The 25,351-nt window shown below is 37.4% G+C and overlaps 1 protein-coding gene across 4 annotated transcripts in view; it reads right to left on the bottom strand.

Annotated features, from left to right (window-relative positions):
* Window positions 1-1,562: 1,562 nt before the first annotated feature.
* MYO1B (myosin IB) overlaps window positions 1,563-25,351 on the bottom strand; it is a 118,072-nt gene continuing 94,283 nt past the window's right edge. For 2 of the 4 annotated variants that reach the window (XM_076342242.1, XM_076342243.1), the window contains exons 20-31: window positions 25,136-25,285; window positions 22,855-22,923; window positions 21,083-21,169; window positions 20,707-20,793; window positions 17,889-17,975; window positions 14,642-14,716; window positions 14,099-14,233; window positions 13,091-13,197; window positions 9,930-10,062; window positions 8,206-8,358; window positions 7,152-7,279; window positions 1,563-4,568 (exon numbers count right to left, since the gene is read on the bottom strand). In XM_076342242.1, coding sequence (XP_076198357.1) covers window positions 4,445-4,568; window positions 7,152-7,279; window positions 8,206-8,358; window positions 9,930-10,062; window positions 13,091-13,197; window positions 14,099-14,233; window positions 14,642-14,716; window positions 17,889-17,975; window positions 20,707-20,793; window positions 21,083-21,169; window positions 22,855-22,923; window positions 25,136-25,285 — 1,335 coding nt within the window. In that variant the 3' untranslated portion in view covers window positions 1,563-4,444. The remainder of the gene's footprint in view (window positions 4,569-7,151; window positions 7,280-8,205; window positions 8,359-9,929; window positions 10,063-13,090; window positions 13,198-14,098; window positions 14,234-14,641; window positions 14,717-17,888; window positions 17,976-20,706; window positions 20,794-21,082; window positions 21,170-22,854; window positions 22,924-25,135; window positions 25,286-25,351) is intronic. The other 2 variants (XM_076342244.1, XM_076342245.1) reach the window with 2 other exon arrangements.

Raw genomic sequence — 25,351 nt, 5'->3', positions numbered from 1 at the left:
CTCTATATACTCCACATCAAAAGTGCAGAAGAACGGAGAGATTCAGTGCTGCTGAATGAGCGAGTAGTGCTGTCGGCGTTATCCTGCAAGAAAGAACGTGGCTTTTCCGTGCAGTGTATATATAGTGTGTGCTTAAAGCAGCGACCGCTCGTGTATATGATGTTTCAGCAGAAGCAAGTGCTGCTCTGCAAACGAACTCTGGCAAAGCAGCTTTTTTTCCATACGCTAACCCTCCCTTTACCTACATCTCTAGGAGGAAACACTCCAGTTAGTCATAAAATGGAAAGTCTCACTGTAACTGGGACTGACATGCAAATGCTGTTCTCTTTGAGGGAGGATGCCACTGCCGGAGTTAAGTCTCCTGGAACTACTTAACAGGTCACACAATTTCAGACAGACAGGTCTGTAGTTCAAATTAGCAAATACTGTGCTGGAATGGCTGCAAGATCACGCTACGTGCCAACAACCTTTAGTTACATTTAACTGGAAGGTCATGGGACAGTGACATAACATGTAATTATTTTAAACCATATGATTAAAAGCAGTATCCAAAGAATTTTGATCACTTTGAGGAGTTTTACAAACATTGGTAAAGAATTGTCCCCCCCACTCAGAGTCATATGTCTAAGCTACAAAATACTCCAATAAGGATGGAAGCTAGATAGGAGGAAAGCCAGAACTCGTCTGTTAGTGACGCTAGAGATTACTTAAAATTCACGCTTGTCTGTATTGCTGTAAGTTGACAGCATCCCCATAAAACACTTCCAGTTCTGTCTCTGAAACGCGTGTTTGTTGGGAAGTTCTAATGTCCAAAGAAGCATAGACGTGTGCATCTCCCTCCTGCCCATCGCCATCACACTACAGTGCAATCTTCCAAAATAACCGTGACCGTTTCCTATAGAATATGGAAAATATGTTGTTCTTCAAGATTAAGGATCTAAAAGCTTAAGAATTAACAGTGAATTTTACGCCGACTGGGGAAAATGATCTCATTTCATATAAAAATTTTTAATTAATTCTTCAATTTTTTTCCCACAACTGTTTAGAAAAAGGCTCTCATTTTGGCAATGAAAGCAAACCTGGATTAAAACTGAAGATGCTTTTTATGATTTTACATTTTAGTTTCTTTCTTCCATAACTTGTATGATGAGCAAAAATATACATAAATCAGGATAAAATTGTTAAGGATAAAAAGAGAGAAAAACATCACAAGACAAAACATGTGGAATACGATAGGTTTGGGGCTCAAAGCCATTTTTTAAAAATCAGGTTAATCTGGCTATTAATACTGTTCTTAGGGAATTGGTCCAAATCCTAATGTTAGGAAAGCTGAGTTTGCAGAATTTTCAGAGAAAACTATGTGGAGAAAAGGACTTGCACTGAAGAATTGCACTGGAAAAGGTTAATGTGAATCACTGGGGAAGACATGCCGCCTCTTAAGGAATCACATACAAAAAAAATTTCTTCTCTCTCCAAGTCACACACCAGTGTTGTGTATATTTAACCTAAAACCCAGTCACCTGCTCTTTTTAGATTTGAAGGCAGTAAGGAAGATACAGATATAGAGAAAGTATAGGTCTAGGAACAGAATTTTATTTGATTCTGGAAAGTATCATGCAACAAATCTCATTTTTTTTTTAATGATCCTTGCCCAGCTTTCAGGTGACACATTAAAATTTACAAGTAAAAGGATGTGTAAGGTTAGCACCATAGGAAGAATAGTCTTATCTTTACAACTTCATTTGATAGACGGTTATAAAAGAAAACAGAGGAAAAGAAAAAAAAAACTAGGTGACCTTGCATTTTTATTTTCAACATCCTAGATACTTAAATCTAAACATCAAGACACCGTGCCTCTCCTAGCATATCTAAGTAATTCCTGTTCAGCAAAACTTGCTCTGTACATTGAGAAATATTTACGTGTCAAATGGTAACTATCACAAAGTACCAGCTAATATGCAAGGTAAAAATCATAAAGGTCCAGAAAAAGAAATGAAACCACAGAAATCAAAGTGAGGAATTTGTCCCTCTTCCAGTCTTTTGCGGGTATGGCTATCATGACCTGCTGCAAAGATCAAAAAAATAAAAGGGATGTGTACTGGGTCTGGCTGGGACAGGTCAAATATCCTAACATTATCCTGTAATACCCTAATTTCATGGGCCAAATATCCCGATGTACTTAATCTAAACTCTCCCATTTCCTACCTGCAAGCAACTACAGGATTACATCAGACTTCAAATGTTTGTTTTCCTTACTTTTGTATTCATTTTAAAAATTTGCTCCTTGTGGTTCTTACTGTAAGGCTTTCAAGATAGTGAACAGTTTTACAAACCCTCCAATCTTTACCAAACAGGAATTCTAATACAGGATTTAGGAGTTTTAAACGCCATGTTATTATGTGCTGTCTTCTTAAGGCAATGGAATAATTACTTTGAAGTATCCTAAGTTTGCATTACAAATCGATACTAAGATTTCCTTCGTAAGCATCTCTAATTACAATACATGTAAAATTATTTACATTTTATTAAACTATTAACCTGACTCTATTATTAAAAGAAGGGTTCAAACTAAGATCATAAGGAAGAGGCAACTTTTTGTCATAGTTTGGGAAATACATCTTTTGATTACTCCCACCTTTCAAGGTCACGTGCATGGATTTTTAACAGCAATGTTAAAGCAACCAGTTAAAACAATTGTTTTGTATCCAAATCATAGCAAAATCATTTACTTTAATCCCCAAGCAAAATGCGGTATAACCCAAACCAGCTGTTTTTTTCAGACCGATAACCATTAGCACTAGAACACCTATTGCAGTAAATGCCGTTTTAACGCAGAGACCCAACGTTAATGTTGAACTACCCAGAGCAGCCTTCACAGCCAGGAGCGCTACGTAACTTTACCACCGGGAGAGTAACGAGACTCTGAACTTTTCTTTATCTTTCCTTTATTTATGCTTGGACTTCCAGCACTGCACATCAGATACCCAGGGTCTTAATCTGTCCTATATCAGACTGCAAAAATACAATGCTTTCTCAACTGTCCTTGCATCAACAAATCAAACACACATCCAACAAACCCTTCACTTGAGCAGTTACTTCTATCTAAAAATGCATCTCTCCTCTTAAGGATTTCAACTAATGCTTCTGGCTTATAAAAGATTAAGTGCAATCAGTTACACTGAAAGTTTATAATGCAGCTCTTGATTGTATTTTCTGTGCACGAATTTGCATCAGGCACACAAGTTATATAAAATAGTTTGGAGTACAAAAATATGGTTATAACATAGGAGTACCAAACAGCACAGAATTAGAACAGTTTTATTACCGTAATACCAATTTATATACAGACCCCCAAATTAAGGATTTTTTAATTCTAAGTATTCTTCCCAAATTGACAACTGTAGTGTACACTCTAAAAAACTGCAAATTAACAACACAAATCTATTTTAACCCCTACATTGTCTATGCAGTCTGCACCAATCCTCTCTCTTGCACACAAAAATGTATTATAAATAATTTTTCACAAAATGTCATGTATGTTTTATTGCACATTGTACATGCCAACATCTAAAAGAATGGCTCAAACCTTTTGCTTGATAACTAACTGCTTAAATACCTAGCATTTACTTGTGTTATGAATACTACTGCATTCTTCAGGCTCTAATCTTAACTGATAATTTAAAAGAAAAAAAGCAGAACAGGAAATATGCCTCGAACTGTATAGCTTTTGTGAAAGAAACAAGCTTTTTTAATTTTACTGATTTCTACTGTATAAAGTCATTAAAAACATCTGACCTAAATAAAAATCCTGTTTCAAAATGTCTGCATTTTTTACTATAAAATTATGCATATAGCTGCTTGTATAATCATATATTCCTTCTGTTTTGCAGAATTAGATGTTCCTGTGCTGTATTGACTAAAAGATCGAGTTACATAGGTCCTAGTGTACACTATAGGAGTTAGTGTGTCGGTCTCCGTTCTGCCGGTCTCCCCAGCGGTGGCAAGCAAGGAGCCCATCAGAACACCAGAACAGGTCGGTATAAAAAGACACTGGGCACAAGCGGCCATCAAGCATCAAGGCCACGTATAGTTCCTGTTAAGCGGATCTCTAGGCTAAGGAATATGAGTAATTTATCATTAATATGTGGGTTTACGGTATGCTGCACTAAAATATGACCGCTAAACAAAGAGAATGATTTGTGTATGACAGATATGTGCCAGCTGGTAAAAATGCCTCACTGGGTAAAAATCTGCATTTTGAGGGTTAAAACTCTGGCATGAACAAAAAGATTAAAAAGTCGATTGATCAAATGTTTTGCCAAGGGCTTCTAAAGCTATTAGCCATCAACAGCTCCAGAAAGAGATAAAAACAGCAAAACCAAACAACTAAAATTGCACTATTACAAAGAAACAAGTCCGTGAAAGGGAGAGTCACCAGCTGCAGTTAAGGGACAGCCACTTCAAGAAGCCGATTGTTTTTTCGCTTGCAAGTTGGGATGTTGCCGTTTTTCTGGCTGCCTTGTATGAACTTCACACACACTTTGTCTTGTCTGAACTGGACCAGAAACCTAGGAGAGGGAATAAGATACATTTTAGTTAAAGGTGGGAAAAAACCACATGAGGAGCAGAAGTCTTTTCCTGTTGGTTCGGAGCATCGCTCCAAAAGATGTCATTTTCAGGTCTGTATTAATAACTTAAGAGTTGGGGAATAAAAAAAAGCCATAGGTTATGGTACGGCTTGAGTCTCCTTCAGGTAGTGTCTCTTAATTATAGCTTTTTGCCTGTAACTCTGGACCTTTTACAATAGTTAGTTTGCTATTCCTTTAGAAAGAAGACAGTTTAAAATGGAATTTCTAATGTACCAGAAATGCAGTAAAGACTATTTCCAACTGCTTCATCGTCATCCAAAGGGACTTTTCTGTTTTCATGGAAGGAAGCTAAATACTTCTATAGCAACATCGGGAGCGCTCTTCTTCTGGTTTGTGCTTAATTTAGTATATCTGATATTTTAGCAGCTCTCATATTTCTAATCCTTAGTTAGCCTTTACAGCCCCCTGCTCGGCAATTGGGAAAATTCACTTCCTTCCCAGCAATCTCCAAATTTAGATATTTCCTACAGTCCAGGATAAATGAATCTGGATTTCACTCTTCACTTTTTACTGGAAGAGAAATTTCACTGAATGTGGAGAATTGCTTTAAAAACCCAACAGGCTCCTGTGGAGCCTCAAACTTCTCACTGATCTGGATAGCAAGATTAAAAGCAATAAACAGGGCAGCACTGCCTTTTGGCTCACACGCAGCGGTTGCTGACCTAAAAAGTCCTTTGTAATACAGCAGATTTTCCCTTTTAGCATCCTTAAAAAGTCCTCCAGCAGAGGCCAAAAACTTCAAAGAATTTGTTCTCCAGCCGGAAACCACAAATCAAGCTGACGGCAGAGCTCAGGGGAGGAAGTGGCCTCTGCTGCGCCGAGCTGCCCTTCGGTCCTGCTTTCCTGCTGAACAGCCCAGACGCTCAAAGATTAACTTCTTCGGCACTCCCAGCCATACAAGCATCCGGAAAACGTGAGTAGGTCTTATGGCCATCATCTCTTGCCACCAATGCTGCATTTTCCTAGACCCGTTGTTCCAATATTATAAACAGTGTGTCTCTTATTAGACATACCCCTGCATCAACAGCATTTTTACTTATATAAGCTCTCTTTCCAAAAAGTAGTGTATAGTAGACAAAGTAAGGCCACAATTTCTCCACAATTCCTAGCTGTGCTTGTAGCTAAACTCTAGCAGGGAGAAGAGAGTACTGCTTCACCATCAACAGAAATGGAACTACTAAAAAAGAAGCAAACGACTTAAAATTATTTAGTCTGGACAAACTCAATAGCAATACACGCTTGAATGTTTTTAATCTGCAAGACAAGAAACAAAACCACATCCCAAAATGCAAGACTCCCAGAAAGCAGACCGTTTTCCAGACCTAAGGCAGGCAGGCAGTCCAGACTAGTGCAATGCATGCTTAAACTTTGTTTTCGTAGTTTATTCCTTTGTAGCCATCATTAAACTAAAATCTTACTGGGGACAGCCACACTCATTTTAGAGGCTAAAAACGCACACCCTTGAGCAAATTATATCACATCTGGTAACAGAACAAAGGAAAATGGCAGATGTCATTTTCAAGGAAACAGCAAAATTAGCCTTTAAATAAACCCTGAAATCTGAACAGACACAAACAGTACTCACCATTACTCTAGAATACAAGCAGTGCTGTTCAGCCAGATAAAAGGTTCAATTTTTGCCTACAGAAATTTTGTTTCACTATTGTTACAGGGTTCCAAATTTTCTTCTTTATTCAAAATGAGTAAAACTACCACATCAACACTGCTGAAATCAGGGGGCACTTCACACAACAGACTGAGTGCATAACAATGGTGGACTAAGTGAGGGACTCTCACTCAGCAGGCTTTAGGATTTCACGCACACATGTTTTTATTCCATGGCTATAAACACTGCAAGTGCAGTCCTTACTTAAGGCCAAAATATGAAACTGAACGAAGCAGAAAAATACTAATTTGAGATGCAAGCTTTTTATCAAACAAAGCTTTTGAACAACCAAAAAACCCAAAACAACAATGGGTGGTTCAAACACCATAAGCAGGAATTTCAATAATATATTTTTCACCTTCACAAAAAAGAAGCTAGAGCGTTATGGACCTACATTACTAGCACCATCGTTACGTGTGTTTGGGGAGGAGCTTTTCATTCTGTTTTGGTTGTTTTCACTGGAACTTGGCACCTGGTGTCCACTCTAATCAACGAACATCTCATAGGAGTATATGAACTTTTCAGTCACACACAAAATGATTCTTTCAAATGTAGTATCTCTTAATTATTTCTACAGCAGCAGTTCTGCTTCATAGCTCTATTTGAAACTACCTTAAGAAAAGCACATTTTCTCAAATGGCTTTCAAGGAGATAAGAGCCAAAATGAATACTAAAAATGGTACACACTGAAAATTGCATCCTTATTTACAAGTATTGTGTCAAGAGAAAAGAAGTACTAGTTACCCAACAGTGTTTTGTTTTTCTAACATTAGATACTTGGCTTTTTAGCATGTTGCATTGAAGGAAATGCACTTCTAAGCAAACAAGAAACATACTCATCGGATATCTCAATGTTGAGCTTCTGTTTGGTTTGGCTGAGAGTAGTGCGGTAGAGTTTAGTGGCCATTTCAATAAGGTGATCGCTGCTGAGCAGGAAATCTCCTTTACCAGCTGCTCCTGAACCCTGAAACAGAAAGGAAAGTAGTTAGGACTACCAAAACCTAGAATATGAAAAATATTAAATGCCAGCCAAGCCGGAGGTTTTACAAGGAGTCTTCTCTTCCCAGTGCAATGAAACAACAGTCTTTTTTCTTGTAAATTATATAGGGATGCAGTGCAGTGTGTAGGATCAAAACACAATTCGCTCTCAAATAAACAACAAACCTGTGGAGAAAGACAAAAACCCCTCCTGACCCTAAAAGGAAGGTCACCTTCATTTGTCCTACAAAACTGTAGTGTTTCTGTATCCCTCTTCTGGCTACACCACAGCAAGCTCACAATATTTTCAGAAAGGAACAGAGACCGATTGCCAACACCAGTATTAGGATGAAGGCGGTCAGTATGAAAAGACACTATAGATGATGTTCTTCAAATCCATTTAAGCTAGAATACAAATGCCAGCTTAATGATTTTAGCAGAGCAATGCTGACAGCGCAGTGAAGCAAATATAGCACTGAACTAAGTTCTTTAGAACTGAGTAACCAAAACCAGCTGTGCCATAACATGGATTTCTTGGTATCCCATAAAGGAGAGAGAAATATTCTGCCAGTGTGTCAGGAAGAATTATACGAGCAGCTAAAAAGGAAAACACTGCCACAAGGTATCCGAACCAGATTAAAGGCCCATATTACAAATGGAATACTCCAATCCTGAAGAGTGAAATATGAAGTCTGATTTTCACAAATAAATGATTGTTCATAACGTAACAACTGTTCTCATTTGGCTTCAGTAGTTTTAAATCAAAGTTTTTGCAGATATGGCAAAGTTCAATAAACTTCTAAACCTACAGGCTAACCGCTACAATTTAATGCTAGAAGATAATTAATAAACAATTTTTATAACGCTGCATGTAAAACAGTCATCTTACTGTATTATAAAATTGTAACCAACCTCCTTGAGGTGCACTGCAAAGAAGCCATCATTTTGGGAGCTCATGGACACTTTGGTAACATCTCCCAGTGGAACCTCTGACTTGATATTCCCAGATTTTTGATCCGCAAGAAGAACGTTATTTTTGGTTAATAAGAAAATCCTGGATGTAGCCTGTGAAAATACAAAAATGCAAACCATTATCTACACAAAGAGAGAACTGGTCTTTATTGAGCACCTACTAAGACTACAAGCAGTTCACAGAGTTAATAAGCTTGGCCCACATTAGTAAACATGAACATTTGATGTTCAGTAAAAGCTGCAGATCAGTTAAAATCAGGTCAAATTTATTTGTGTGTCTAATTATAGATTGGGAAGCTTAGCTCATTTTGGCACATATGCCTAGATATAAACAGTTCCTTTAATTACTAGCTTACAGTTATAAAATTCAGAAACTGAAACTCAGAAAGTATGCAAATCAGGATAACCTCATTTCTCATGCTCTGTCAATCCCCAGGAAAACCAATGTACCTTTTCAGTGATAGCTAATTCAGGACTAAGCCTCACTATTTACTGTTATTCAAAACTGTGTTGCAGAACAACACAAATCACATAGGTATTTTCAATATTATGTTCTCCTCCATTTATCTATTGGAATTATTCTTTAGGTGGATACACATTCATATTTTCAAATGACAAATATTTTTAAAGCATGAATGTGTGTTCTTAAATTCATCGTAGAAAACAGTATGAAAGAGAAATGAGAGCTTAATCCACACACAGCTTTTTCTCCTGTAAAATTGTAAATAATAAAATCTTAACTATTATCATTAAGAAGTAGCTGTCTTAAGCACAGAGAACCATACCTCATTATTAATGTTTTGGGTTTTTTTTTTTTAAATCTTGAGAGCTGTAGCCTATGCAAGTACAGGAAAGATTTTGTCTACATTTAACTAGTTTCTTCCAAACCAGAAAATTAACTTGGCATCAACAACAGGCAACCTAATTTCATTCCTACAAATGCATAAATGACATCTACATCTAAGAAGTTGAGATCTATTACTTCTAATATTCAGACAGATATGGTGAAAACAATTATATTTACTAAGGGAGGATAATAATTCCTGTTTTAGTAAGTATAATTTAAATGCAAAACAAGTTCTGTGTTGGCAGAATAAAAAAGTACCCAGCATATTTAACAGCTTTATTCAAATGATACAAGAAACTTGCCTCTTCATTCCAAAAAGCTTTTGATATCAATCAGAAGACAGGCAAAGCTAGCCTGTGCCACTCACAACTTTAAAACATAGTAAAATGTGATAATCAGGAGCTTGAACAACAGCGTGAAACTTGAAAGGTTAAGTTTTCTAAATACTTGAACAAGAACAATATTCTCTAAATATTTATTTTCTTCAATTGGCAAATAGAAGATCTAAGTCTGGTACAGAGACTACATTTAGTTGTGAATCAATATAGCCTGTTACCAGTTGATGAGATGCCATTTTTGTTTGGAAAAGTCGCTGAAAACTACAAACCCAAACAAGATTTTAGTAATCTTTACGTAAATTTAAAATGGGTACTTAAAATCACCAGTTTACATAAACCCAACATTTCCAGTCTTGCCCTTAAAAAAAGGCAGTTTTAAAATCCTCAGACTACTACATGACAGAAATGAAGTCTCCCTCTCAGTTTATTTATAACAAAAATGATCTACCCTTCTGGATAAAGCAATGCCATTTTATTACCTTCCCATTAGCTCTATTGATCTTATTCACAACTTCTGCAATAATGATCTTTTCGTCCACAGCATCTTTAAGTTTTTTGTACTTGGGATTCTTGCTGATTTCCAAGTAAGCCCCTTGGAACGGCTGCCCAACACTGCCCAACAAAAAGACAAGAGAAACATGAGTTAAATATGAATTGCAGGGAGGAAGTAAACCTCCTGAAACTGTCACGTTCTGCTTAAGGCTTTGTGGAGCCAGGAGATGCACCAAATACCATTTTCAATGACCCTACACTGCCAGAAGCTTCTTTAAACTTTGATACACTCTCTGCCAGGGAATGTCATTTGCTGCCTCATTTTTAGCGAAAGAATACTCTGATCAACCCAGAAACCTCTACTCACAATTTTTACCTGTTTTAAACAACAGCAACGCAAAATAATTTGCAATTGTATGACAGAATAATTAGAGCAATACATAATTGAACACAAACAGGGCTTTTAACATGGTGTTCGCAGTTGTCCTCAATCCTGCTGAGAAGCTGAAAACTGCAGCCCACCGAGCTCTGCCCCGAGACTCTTCAGGTTGGTACCACCGTTCACTCAGTGTGGTGGTGTTGGCATCAATCTGTGCCATGCAGACATACTACATCAGATGAAAATCACTTGGGAATTGCTACAGAGTAGTGTGGATATATCTCCACCACATTACCCCAGAGGAAAGAAGAAAGAAGGAGGAGGAGGGGTAAGAAACGGTACGTGTATTAGACACAGAATCTTGTACACATTAACAGCACAGTGATGGTGAATAAAGAATTTTATCACCAAAGACAGTAATAGGATTTTTTTTTCCTTGCCCTGGAAACATTCTCCAATTAAATGGGCCAAATTGCTATGGGTATCAGACACAAGTACATCCTTGCATATGCAATCAATTTTGATTTAAAATCACCCAATAACAGCCTCTGTGAAAACAGAGGAAATAAAACTTTAGTAGGACCGACATTTCTGCTCTTCCACAGTATTTCAGAGTGGCAGACAAGAACTTGCCTTCAGGATCTGCTGCTGTTTATTAAAGGTGTACCAGCTCTTCGTCAAGACTTGTTGCGCTTGCAAATCACCCCATCTTTATCCACCTCAGGGTTATACAGTAACAGCTTCGTTATCAGTTAAGAACTGGTGAATACAGTTGCTGCTTGCTTTGTTTGGAAGTCCCTTCAACTAATCACTTTGATTAGATTACAGTCAAAGTACTAAATGCAAAGCTTTGCCAAGACTAGAGCCCAAGAGGAACCAATGTATTATGTGGAATAGCAATACCTTTGTAATTGCATCTCTGGCACACAGGGAGATGGGAGAGAAAAGGAAAGGGCACTGGTATTTTAGTACTCACAAGAAGTCCCTCTCTGTTCTTAAATAATTATATTACACACAGAAAATTAGCCACATCCTATGAACCACTATCATACTAAATAATCAGAAACTTTATACAGTAATTTCCTCCACCCTTAGGCCAATTAAAAAAACAACAGGAGCTAATCAGCTCTGAATACAAGACAAAAGGAGATGGAAATGTTTCTAAATGAGTGCGGGGTGGGGAAAGCATTCTAAATTTCTACCATGTTGGAGCTTTGGGTTTTTTTGTTTTTATTAATTAGCATTATGAAACCATAGTCACCAAAACTGTAGACTCCCTGTGGACTTTGTCCCTAATCAAACGATAATGACTTACAAGCTAAAACTGAAATGAATCAACAGTTACCTTCTATCACGTATACCACTTAAGAATGTCTTGGATAAAAGTAACTCAGATATATATTTTGCTGTATAATATTTCATTGTTCAGTCCTGGTGTAAAAAGTACCAAACCAGGATATAAATAAAAATCCTTCCTTCCCAAGGAGCTCTACACTGATCAGATGTATACTGCCTCAAAGCAAAAAAACCTGCTTGCTCCTCGAAAAGTCCAAAGGCAGCTTCTTTCCCTTTTCCCAGCAGCATAAAAAGACGTTCCAAAGCAAATAAGGAACAAACCACAAGCTAACATATACAGCCATTAAATAAGTGATCTACTGAAGGGAAGAAAGAGAAACGTATACTGAGCCCATTACAGGAAAAAAGGAAATGTCTCAATAAAAAAAAGAAACAAATTAAAACAAAACTAATAAAACACACAAACATCCAAGCAGAGCTTGTCCATGCATGGAACTGCCCTCATCAACTCTTGCAGATTCCTGTTCCTCCCTCCACTGAACCTTGCTTCTCCCTTTACAGTGCCTTGTTCCTGCTCAGCTTAAACTGTGGCTTCTAAAAGAAACAACTCTCCTGAGATCGAAGAGACCTTTGTTTTCAAGAAAAACACAATTTCTAAGCTCATATTCACTTAAAAAGTTCAATTCAACTTCTTTCAAGGACATCAGATCTCTATTTTGTCAGTTTTATTGCATGCAAAAAAAAAAGTGCATTCCTTAAGTAACATTAGATACTACTGCACTTTCTTGAGTAATGTTAGCTCTGCAGATAGCAATGACAAGAATTTATCAGTTTTTAAGAACTCAATAATCTGAGAAACCAAAAAACTTATTTGCAGGGATTTCACATTTTTAAAAAGTCAAGTCTCCAATTAAAAAAAAAAAGATTCTAAAATGGAAATGAGCTTCTAAGCACCTTTTTTTTTTAAAGTATCCTTTCAAAAAGATATATACCAACATATCTAACTCTTAAATTACCTAGCCTTCACTAAGTTTGAACATGAGAGAGCTCCCTGGCACGCCTCATCTGGGAGTGACATTGTCACTTACAGCCTTTCAGTTCACTCTACATTTATTGGTTGCAGGAACCAGCGTGATGGAAACTAGGGGAAAGGGTGAGAGTTACTCCCTTCTACAAGTTCTCCAAACTTTTACAATGTGAACAGATCACAAGGGGTTAGAACAACAAAACATCATGGCTTCTGGACAGAACTGCTCAGTATCACAGGATTAGTGGGCTGCAACAACATCTAAAGTTAGAAGCGAACTGAGGTCAATTTCCAGGACTGTAAAGTAAAATGATGGAGGGACATTGTCAAACAAGGAAAATGCACTTTCCTGCTTAAGATAAAAAGCAAAATCTTTCTTAGTTTTCTAAATCTATGTAAGGATATTGAATTTATTGTACACTAAAAGCAGCAGAGTAAGTCATTACCTGGCTGGATACAAAGCCTTCTTGTCCTTGAAAAGTTCACTTGCTTCCAGTTTTTCTTCATATATAAGCTTCTGCTGATCTGTGAACTGGTCTCTGTACTTTTTACACTACAAAACAGGATATATTAAAACAGAAAATTATCCTCCAAATCTGATTTGAAGCAGCAGCACCACAGACAAATGTTTGCTTATTGCTCAAGATGCACATTCTTTGTATACTTCTGAAGTGACTCAGCTCCATCCTACATGCCAGTGTAGCACAGTAACAAACAGCAGAGGTGTTTTTCTCCTCAGCCATTCTAGATACTTCTGAATTACACCAAAAACAATCTCTAAAACATCTAATTTAAGCATGCTGCATTTGAACATGAGCTTAATCTATCAGATACCAGTCACTGGAAGACTGTGCTAAAAAGGTTCACAGAAACATATATAGCTCCACGATTGCGGAAGTTTATGTAAACAGACAGAAAGAACAAAATATAGCTGAGAGGATGAATTTTGCAGAAAGAAAAACTGTTCCTTGACAATTCACAGAAACCATAGCCCACAAGATCAGTAAAACGTCTCATCAGCACTTATACAGATTCTCGCTGTTCTCTCCATCCAAAGATCCAAAACAAATTTCAGCTGACCACAGTTCATAAGTAAAAAATTCCACCCGATACTTCCCATGTTGGTCTAAGAGCTAGTCCCAGTCCTGGCCATGGACACAAGTATTATAAGCTACCAATTAACAGGCAACAGGCATACTGCTTTACTATTAAGTTAAAAGCTGATGGCAGGAAGCAATCCTCTTTCCCTAGCCCCAGGAAGGAGCAAGCAGGATAGTTATACCCTTTGCAGGCCAAAGACAATGATCAAAAGACACACTTCTTCCAAAGAAATAAGATATCCCATCTGGAACGGGAAGAAATACGTCCTAAAAATAGGCTTTTCATGAACAACACAAAACTACTGAAAATCATGTGATGAAGTTCTGTACAGACTGGACCAGAACATATCCTACCCTCCACAAATGGAAAATCCTCTTTAGTTCCTTGTGAGTTGAATCCAAGAAAAGGTAAGGTCTCGCTGGCCAGTTTTTATCTATTGGTGATAAAGAAGGCATCTTATTCTTCATTTCCAGGAAGTATTTTTGCATCTGTGATAAAAATCGAAGCAAGATGTTTTATCAATCTTCAAATACCAGAGTTACTGAAATAAGCAAGGAAAAGCAGACGCTCTGTGATTAAAAGCACAGTTACCAAACTGCAACTCTCAGCTTTCATAAACCTGAATATGGATTTAAAAAGCCAGGTATATTGAGAAATGCAGATTTAGATATCATACAAGTGTGGCAAATGCTCAGTTAGTACCATTCCCACACCTTCAAAACACTATCACTATCCTTTCTTTACAACATCAGAATATTTGTCAATTTTCCATATGCTTAGCTTGGACATTTCCTTATAAAGACTATCAAGGCCATAATACAGCTGTCACTTTTGCTAGAAAACAAAAATTAAAAACACGGAAAATGAACATGTGCTTTGTACGGATATATACGTACAATTCTCTGAAGGGTAAATTCATAGATTTTTCTTCCAGCATTGGCTCTGAAGAATTTCCTGTACTCTCTACGGACCTGAAAAGTTAAACAAACCCTCAAAGTGAATACAAAGAATGAATTTGTTTGCACAGGTACTTTTTTTATAAAGCTCTATGGCAGAAAATACTAAAAAAGCCTACAAACATGCAAAGTGTTCCCTGAAATAGAAACACTAACTGGGTACACTTAAAATATGTGAACCAGACCATGGACCAAGAGGTCAGAAAGTTACTTTGGATGACCCGAGTACAGTCATTTGCAAATTTAACAGAGAATTTGAAATACTTTCCTCTGCAAAGGCAAGCTATTCAAATATTGTTGAATTCACAGCATGAATTCAGACACAGAATCTATTTTCATAGGCTTTTGCATAAAGTTGGACTGGAAAAAGTGAGGTATCATCAGTTATACGTATTTTATTGTGTCTGAAGTGACACTGAACTGATGTTAATTACATCAACTGATTAACTGTTTCTGATTTTTGTCCTTTAAGATTCTTAATACTCAGAGTTTTCTATAATAAAAAAGGGATTTTTTTTCCAGAGCAGACTTAGGCATGAAAAAACTCTTTTCACACAAGCAGTCTTCATTCCAAAAGGAAAATAAGGTTTTGGTGCTTGATAAGAGCAGAGAATCAACACAAAGGTTGCTTAATGTCAGCAAGCTTGATATTTGCTCCTAAAAATTATTTTAAAAAAAATAAATCAAAAAGTGATCATTAAGAACCATTTTTGCAGGTGATACTTATTTTTTATACATGCTTGTAAATGCAAGTTTCAGAGTACTTGTTTTGCCCCTGGTATTTCTATCAGTGCTAATTAGCATAGTATCTAAATTCCCCCCCATCAGAAAACCCAATGTGGGAGAGAGCATAACCGGTTTGCAGTTCACAGGCTCACATCAAGTTAGCTGAAACATCCCCTGATTTTTTTCAAACTTTGGCACAGCCTGCAACACACCTGTTAAAAGTTTTGAGCAAAAACCAGGGAAACCATCGTGGCTTTGCATAATTTACCCCAGAGCAAATTTAGTGGTTTTAGCTAACTTGCTATGTGTTGTCGAGTTCACTGTAACCAGAAAATAAAGGGAAACCCATAGAGGAAAACACTACATCAACTTAGAAGAAAAAGTTCGCTTGGCTTACCCTGGCACACCTTCTGCCCCATACTGAGCGTCATGCATTTTAAGATAAGACAGCATTTTGAAAGCAAGCATCTGTCACCATTCTGGGATTAAAAAAACCCCACAGATAAATGGGTTTTGCTTGATTACACATTAAGATGCATCAACAAAACTGACAGCATTCAGCTAGCTGTCTTCATTCTATGCAAATACAGCAGATAATTTTTTTCCTCCTTACTTTATAAGAAAAATTATTAGAGTTCTTATTCACTGATTTTCTGTAAGGTTTAGTGCTCTATAATTAGCGTACATCCTTTATTTATTATTCAGGGATGGAAATTAACACACTCAAAGCCACTCCAACCACAATCATCCCAAATCTCACCATGTTCTCATAGACTCTCTTTAATGATGTTGCTTTATATTATTCTTCATGAGCTGCAAGGTGTGCAAATTAATTTGGAACAAAAGGACTAATATACACCCACACATCTTATTGGCGCTGCAGGGAAGCTGCAAAGCAAGCACTGAGAAATGCAAGCTGTTCCAGAAAAGCCTAAATCTGGAAAGTACCACAAATGCTATTAAAATCTACTTATCATACAAAAAAAAAAAAAAAAAAAAAAAAAGACTCGAGAATTAATGGTTTACTCTTGATCACTTGTACCAACTTTAAATCTTCACCTCCATATGTCATGGGTGAAAATACTTTGCCATCAGACAAATGAGAATTGCCTGTGGTAACAGTGGTACATTGGAACTACAGACTATGTTCTTATTAAGAAAAATCTGCGTGTTTCAGGTGAGACAGAAGTGCCACTTACGCTATTTAAAAAATACATTGAAAAACCACACCACAGACAGGCAGAAACATATTCCTGCTGTAATGTGCCTTAAAGGTTTTGGATTCATGAGTTTTCATTTAAATGCCACTGTTTGATATAAAACAGCCTCTGAGTTCTCAGAAGGGACATATTCTTGTTTTAAAATCATAAAAACAGACCCACTTTGGCAGTAGTACCTCAAGTGTGATTCTGATCTGCAGAACGACTTCTTAAAATGGCTCCTTTGTATTTCCAGCTCTGGTTTCCATGCATGTATTGTAAGGGATTTTTTTAATATACGTAATATACGTATATTATATATAATTATATATGTTTTGTAACTATTTTTCCCATTTCATCATTGTTAGAATAAGTATGAGAATACGAGAGCTGGACTTTACTCTGCATTAACAAGTAAATTGTTCCCTTTTATACTTCTGTAGTCTACAATATCCCTATTAGCAAAAGTGACACCCGGCCAAACAAAACTGATTTAGATTTCCACAGTTCTTCAGGACTGCATCAGGAAAACTATGTTTGAAAACTGTATTATGTAAATCATTTGGGCACAGACCTGAAACATCTCAAGATGCCATTTTCATAGTCTATTTACAGAGCAGAACTACATTTTTCCAGATTACAAATGTGTTTTCTTTTGCCAACCAGTCCTTGAAAGCAAGGGACAGAAAACAAGAGACTCTTGTACATCTCAATTTTTCTGGGAATTCATGGCTGCCACAAGCCATAGGTAACTGCATGCAATGCCATGCCCTAAAAAGGCTGATGGAAGCAACAGGACATTATCATTAGCTCTACACCATGTCCTCGACACTGGGGTCAGGGGTCTAACATGAGCAGCAGTGAGAGTCAGACAGCTCCACCCTACTTCCCATTCAAACAGGCAGAGGTCACAATAAGAAAATACATCCTTGTAATCTTTCCAGATAGGATCTTTGCCAACGTAGGTCAGGTTTTTAAGTCAACAACCGTAATAGAGTCCCATTAATCTGACATTTGTCTTTCGCTTGAAAACTGAAATTCCAGATATGACAAAAACCACCTGATGCCTAAATATTCCTGTAAATGAGGCATTTTCAGCTTATGAGTTTTTCAGTATGGTCCATGACAAAATTAAGCAACGTAATTCTGTGTAAAAATCATCCCTACTAGTGAGCCCACATAACTGCTTGTTTATTAAGTGTTAGTAAGATGCCACGCTTTATTGAGTTCATGTTGACAGACAGGAGTGTTTGAGAAAGTACCTTCAGTCCAAGCCAGTAAGCCCAAATGACTGCAACAGCATGCTTACGCCTAGCCTCCTCCTTCAAGCGTTTCAATTCCCTTCGAGCCTAAAAGGTTTAGATAGTGAACAAAAGACAGCCCGATGCAGATAGCACAACGTCCAGGAAAAGGCTTCTCCCAAATAGAACAGCCAACTTACAATCAAGATATAGAAAGGTGGAAGAACAGCGTTTAACCTTTAAAATCCAACATGTGTCAGTGTGAACTGGTGTGAAGCCACATAGGAGGTCAAAAAAGCCTCCACTGCTGCTTAAGTGGCATGTACAGATCAGAATTTTGTCAGCCCCATTATTCGCTACCAGTGTTTCCATCTTCTCTTTGGTGCTCACCTCGCAATCAGTGCTAAGTATCTTATAACTTGATTCTAATGGAGAACTTTGCCTGCAGTTCCATTATCAAAATGATGCGTATGAAAATCAAGACTTACTAAAATCTCACTATCTAGTCACTTCTTCCACTAGCAAGTGCCTGGGCAGAACAGAATCAACTCTGAAAATATGTACATAATGATGAATTACTGGCACTATATTGAGGGCTTTTATTCTGGAGGTTATTTTTTATTTTGATCTTTATGTACTTTAGAAAAAATTCTCCAGCCTGGTAAATTATGGCTGTCTGTATGGAATGAAGGAGTAAACCACCCAAACATAGTGCCTTCCTCATGTACAAATAGACAGACACCTACTTACATTTAATCAATCATTCCCATTTTAGGAAAGCAGTTTGCAAAGTATTCTAAACACAAAGGCATTTGTGGGCAACTTAACAGAATCTCACATTTTAGGAGATACCAGTACATTTGTTATTCAGTTATCTGATGATAAAAGTCAAGCAAAATGAAGACTTCCAGTATTACAGGATCAGTCACAAGCAGCTCTAGCCATATATCTGCAGTTGTCAAGTTATATGTTGTCAGACAGACTTCTGCAACAGCAGTTCCAGCCTGTGCCAGTTACACTTTTCTGATGTAGCTAGAAAGGTTAATTTGCATTAGATGTAGGCTCTCATAAAGAATATGTTTTCACTCATCTGCTTGGAACAAAAGCTCCTACTATACAGCACTCTAAAAACAAGGACTCTGCAAAGCTAAGTATTTGTCTGTCTTGTGAAAAGGAAGTAAACTGAGTACTTGAGGGCTATAGCTTTTTTTTTTTTTTTTTTTTTTTTTTTTTTTTTTTAGGTAAAGCAAGCGATCTCTGAAGATAACTTTCAGAAATTCTGTTTTAAATATTCCCCTGGGAAAAGATAAAACATCATACCGATAACAAATTTTATCTTTTATCAGATACTGTAATTCTTTTTCTAATCTTAATTCAATTTAGATTATTATCTTTATATATATATATTTAGATTATTTATATTTAATAAGGAGGCAATTTTTCATGAAATTCCTGTGAGCCAATTGATAAAAATAACTACTAAAACATGATAAAAATTATCCAAATCTACTAAGTATTTAAATGAGGACCTCTAACAGTTAACACTATTGCATTGCTTTCTGGATGTGTCCTTTTTAATCTTAAAGAACATCTTCAACCTAGGAAAGTAAATATCACTTCTGCAGTACTGAGCAATTTTTTTGGTGAAAGGAACTCTGATAATTTATTTTATTTTTAACCAATGTATTGCATTTAAACAAATGTAGAGGAAACAGTGTGTGCGTGAAATTACATAGCTACCTAAATATCAGGCTAGAACTGAAAAGATGCAAAGTCTCTCTAGTATGAAGGAAATTCTGTACATGTTTGTTTGGATTCCCAGGGCTACCACTTCATTAGAAATCTAATACATTTATATCAAAATAGCAAGGGTCAAACTCAGCGTTATACTCCAGATGTAATTTGAGCACATTTCTCTATCTAGCTGGCAAGGTGTTCTGACAACACCCCACCACCACCCCTCCAACCTAAATAATAACTGGAAGATGTTTTAAACTTAATGTATTTACTGAATGTGGTTTTCAACTACGTTACGAATTTATTAATTGAAACCAATAAATTTTTGACCTCTAGTGAACAGCATTTCAAATGTTCACATAACCCACAACTGCAGGCTGGGGATTAGCAAGAATCTTTCAGTGGGACTTTGCTTCTGAAAACAAACAGCTGATGCTGGAATTCCTGGGATTTTTCTAGGGCTATAAGTTTACATTTGCAAACTAACATCATTTTCTGCTAAAAGATCAGGTCATAAAACCATGCTTTACTTGTACTTACTGAAATTTTCTTACTAGTTCAAATCACAGCCAGAGAATCAATTAAAACAATTAAAACTAAAATTTAGTAAAACTTAATAGCGTTGGTTTGAACTTGTAAATGAAGACTGTCCAGGGTGCAGAACACACAGCTTGGTGAAAACCTCAATTGGGTCACTAATACAGTGTCACTGAAAGCACTTGTTGGGAGGCGGGAGGGAACCACTCCAAAAAACCCAACCTTCTCTCCCCCCGCAAACCATGCTTTGCATATTTACATGTAGTTAAATGCATTTCCTAATTTGAGAATACTGTAGTCTAGTCATTTTTAATCTAGTCTAATGGCTTGTTAGTGCAAATCACTACTTGGCTGCCATGCAAAGAATTTCCTACTCTACAAAAAACTGTCGTACAGATTGTTGTCAGATTTAAGTGTGGCATGAATGGAAATGGAAGGAATCAATGATCATGCTCTATTATTTTAAAGTCAATTGTATTAGTCATTAATTCTCACTATTTACTACTGATTAAATGTTGATATTGTTGGGTAATGAAGGGGGGCATGTGATATGTGCATGAAGTACCTTATATCCAAGCCAGTAAGCCCAAATAACAGCAATAGCATGTTTATTTCTAGCCTCCTCCTTCAGTCGTCTCAGTTCCCTTCGCGCCTGTGATGCATTTGAAAATGGGATATAGAAAAGCTTAGGAAAGAAAAGGTTACTGCAAGTTCCCAATGGTGCAAGAAAGAAAGAAAGAAACCATTCACTAAAACCAGCAAATATTAAAGCACGTCCCAGCTTCCCAGATTGTACCAGCTAAAACATGTTAGCAGCAAAGAGAAACATAAAAATCAGTAGTTTAAGCCACTGAAAATATTCCCAGATAACTTTATCCTGAAGGGCCGCCTTCGTTCTATGTAGAGACAATTAAGTGCACAATTTCTTGTCATTTTCTTACCTGGGTACCATGCCAATAAGCGGCAATTATTGTGGCAGCCTCATTACAACGCTTCTGATGCTTAAGCTCCCGAAGAAGTTTCCGAGCCTGTAAACAATTGACAACATTATTTGATTCAAATAAGTAACTATAATTTCTTAATGATTTTTAACTAAGGCACTGCAACCTGTAAATCTAGGCAAAACCAAAACACAATGCCTCCAAATCTCCAAGCAAATAAATTCATAAATGCTACGCAGCCTAACATTCACTGTTCCAGGGAGGATTCTGTGCACAAGTGAGAGCTTGGGACTGGCAGTTCAGGGGTTCTTAGTTCAATGTTTAGTTTTCTCCCAGATTTGCTGCATCATCTGAGATACCTATATGTCTGTCTGTTCAATGGCAATAATACTTTTCCTCCACACAGTGTACATCTTATCCATTTAGACTGCAATAAAGTATAAATCACAAGTAAATTGCCTGGCTTTAGGTCACACTTAAGGCTGCTGTCATACCAGGCTTTTATCCATGGCAGTGTTACCGCAAAAGAGCGTGTTCTCCAACGACAAACAGAAAACCATAACTTAAGATGAGATGATGCTTTTACCCAATTTCCTTCAAATAACGCTCATGGGAAAAGACAGCACGTCAATAGTTAGACTGAAAGGATATTGTTAACTCATTTAAACAAAATAATAAAGACAAACTAAAAATCAAGAAAAATAGTAAAATCAAATTACGGTAGCTTTTTGCTGGCAAACTTCAAAACGTTCTGAGCAGGAGAGGGCTGTTTACACCTATAGCTAGTAACTGCAGCCCCTTCCTTCCCTGTCTGACAGGAAGGGAACTGGCTCCAGAATTAAAGGCAGTTCTCTCTTCCCTAAATAGAGGAGAAAGCCACATTTAGTGGGGCGGAGAAAGGTTAATAAGAAAACAGAGGAGTCCAGGGACATTTTTTCCTGAAGCCGGACAGCAGTAGCTGCTTTAAGCACTGTGGCTGCTTTCATGTGAGGTGTTAACCTCATTTTTATGTTTTATTACAGCATCACTCCTTAAGTCTCTACTATGGCTGCAGGATTATCCCTTCACAAAGTACGAACCTCTTAGAGAAGAAGCAAAGTTGTAGCAAATCGAGGCAGAGGACAAGCAAATGGCAATAAAGTACTTGCTCAACACAAGTTGAGTACAGCACACCTTCACCCCGTCACTTAGCACACAGAGGAGAATTGAAGACTTAACTCAAGTAACATACTGCCCAGGTGACCCAAACTCTTTAAGCCTGCTTTCAATTTTGTTCATTCTTGAAGAATCCTGTTAACCATAAAATAACTGCCAACCACAACTTACTTCTTCCAAATCAGTCCAATGTTACAGTTTTCATAAGCCCAGTGGCAGAGTCCCAGACCATCCCGCTCTGGAGCTGCTGGGCTGCCTGGTTAGTGAGTACCTAGATCTGCTCTGAACACCGGACTCATTCATTCGCACTCCAGTCCTGAAGCGCATGTAAAGAGGGGGCCCATGTAAAGATGGCACCTCTCTCCAAATTCTCTGGCAGAAGATGTCCCAAGGATAACCCAGTAGTTTAGTGTGGTCCCAGCCTTCCACTCGTGCTGTTTGCAGGGATTTAGAGCCTAGGCTACAAGCAGATATCCCAAACTCACCTCTTCTATGGCAAACACAAATGTTTAACAACGGCTACAGCACAGCCACAGCTCAGTGGACAGAAGGCATATGTTTTCTGACCTGCTCCTTACCTCACCGTGCAGACATAGCCACAGTAACAGGAAACTCACCTTCCATCCTCTGATGTAAGATTGTACTATAACAGCCGAACTCTTTATCTTCTGATACTTTTTTTGTTGCTGTATTGGAAATAAATATGTGATGCTTAGAACAGAATATTGCCATTGTAAAATATTGTATAATAAAACTTTTGTTACTAACATTTGAAAATACGATTAAGGCTACAAGGACTAAATGTAAAAAGTGAACAATTTTTGACCAAGCAGATCAGAGCGTAGATTCTGAGTTCCACTCGAGGGGAAACAAAACACATCAACAATGCTGCATGGACAATGTCACTCTCTGTTTACTGAAACACTAAGTTCATGGTCAGCAGCACAAAAGTGACATGGATTCAATACTAACAGTAACAGCCTTATTTGTCTTCCCCACCAACAGAGTAGCATACAAACTGTCACAAATGCTCAGGTTTGTTGGCTAAGCTTTTTACCATTTTTTCATAAGACTTGTGCTGTTTCTATTACCTGCAGTCCCTTTATAATACCAAATGCTGATGATAACTTAGGAACAGAAAAAAGAAAACCCATGGATTCATGAATGACATGCTGGAATATTATCCAAGTATGCCAGTTTGAACAATAAATTTCCCGGACAGCTGAGCATTTTCCTTCTAAAAAGCTCAGTTCTCCAGTAGACCAGTGGTTAGTATAATACTAAGTGAACAACAGTTGACACACTTTGCAACAAGGCTTTTAGACTTCACACTCAGCCCACTCAATTACAGTGAACATCTCTGCGAGCAAGCTAGAAAGACTCCCCTCTAGGCCACATTCATGCCATGACTGACGTCCGTCATGCCTTGCAAGGGAACAGACAGGCGAGTGTCTGCAGATCCTTTAGCCAAGCCTCCAGCACAAGGAGTTGTCAGCAAGCTTTGTTCATGCAACGGATTCCTTATGAAACCTTCCAAATCACAGTGTCTAACAGTCATGTTGGGTTAGGAGAATGGTGCCCTCCATCTACATGGAGAGGCTGAGGAAATATCGCTATCGTCACCCGTAAGCAATTCTGAGGGTCTTGCTATGACTTCATCCTGCATTCAGAGACAATTGCTGCCGTGTTTCACCAGTGAACCAATAAAGGTCTACAGTTAAGAAATCAACAATGATGTGAACTTGGTCACGTATTTGTTTTCATTTCTTTATATTGAAAGCTGTGCCAATCTAGCTGTGGTAACTCCGGTTTTAATTCATTACAATTGATTGAGATCATAATGAAGCCATATGGGCACAACACAATTCTGTAATGACGCTGTTTGTAGAAACAGTGCATTCAATCACAGAAGTTCAGAGAGAAGCATTTTTACAGTGAAAAAGCATTTATTCATACTTTTTCTGAATTATCCATGCTTTTCTCTAATTATCCAAGATAACTGAACCAAACACTAACAGCTTTCAAGATGATAAACAAAAGCGCTCATCAACTGAAAAACAGTGATTGTCAATTCTGCAACTTGCAGTTTAAGAAGATGCTTTCTTTCCATATCATATAGTTTATCAAACTTTCTGATATGCACACAGTAACAAAATGCAGCTGAGATGTTTAAGAATTGTTTTAAAACTTAAAAACAAGAAATCTTTTTAAAAGATATAATAATTGATAATAAATCAATGTTATTTACTGACGAAAAGACATGAGAGTCGTATAACAGTACTGTTCAGTTCATGACACAGAATACCCAGTCTACAAACAGATTTGAAACTGTTTCAGAACTGTATCAATAACAACTACTGAACTACCAGTCTTATGAGCTATAATTAAAATAAATCCCTGGGATCCTCCCAAGCAGCATTCTTGAGCCTCAAATGCAAAGGTTCCAAATAAGGCAAAAATACAAAAAGCCTTAGGAATGACTGAATTCCACAGAACTGCACATGTATATTACCGAACTTTTTTTTACACATTAACCATATGTTTTGAGAGCGCTCTAAGTGCTAGGCAGCACAGCATTTTAGCTGAATGAAAAAGACTCTCCCCAGCTGGGCCACAAAATCCTGCTCTCCCAGAGCTAAAGGACTCTGGTGAGCTTTTTAATCATTTAAGCACAAGCACAAAGCAAATACTTAATAGTGGTCTCTAGAAACTAAATTTTCTTTTATTCACATTTTTGGTACTTAAATACTAACATAAAATTGAATTCTTCCAACACTTCTCCATACGTATCAAGGAAAAATATCATATGAGGGTTATATGAAATATCGTATCAAGGTTATGTAAAAAAAATATTAAACAATAAAAAGAACCCCCCACTTAGTAAGGATATTATCTTACTGCATATCTCCTGTACCAGGAAGCAATCACAATCTGGCTTTTTTTCATTAACAAGAAGCGTGTGCGGCACTTCCAACCTCTATAAATCTTCTCAATTAGAGTAGCCAAGTCCTCCAACCGCTGCTTTCTCAGATCTTCTAGTTTGAAGAGCTGGGTGTGGGGTTTTTTAGGGTTTTGTTTGACGTTGGAGGAAAAACAGTAGGGGAGAAAAGACCA

Source organism: Aptenodytes patagonicus, chromosome 6 (genome assembly GCF_965638725.1).
Source record: "Aptenodytes patagonicus chromosome 6, bAptPat1.pri.cur, whole genome shotgun sequence".
Taxonomy (NCBI): Eukaryota; Metazoa; Chordata; class Aves; order Sphenisciformes; family Spheniscidae; genus Aptenodytes; species Aptenodytes patagonicus.
The sequence above is the reverse complement of the archived record's forward strand: the minus strand, read 5'-3'. Positions and strand labels throughout refer to the sequence as shown.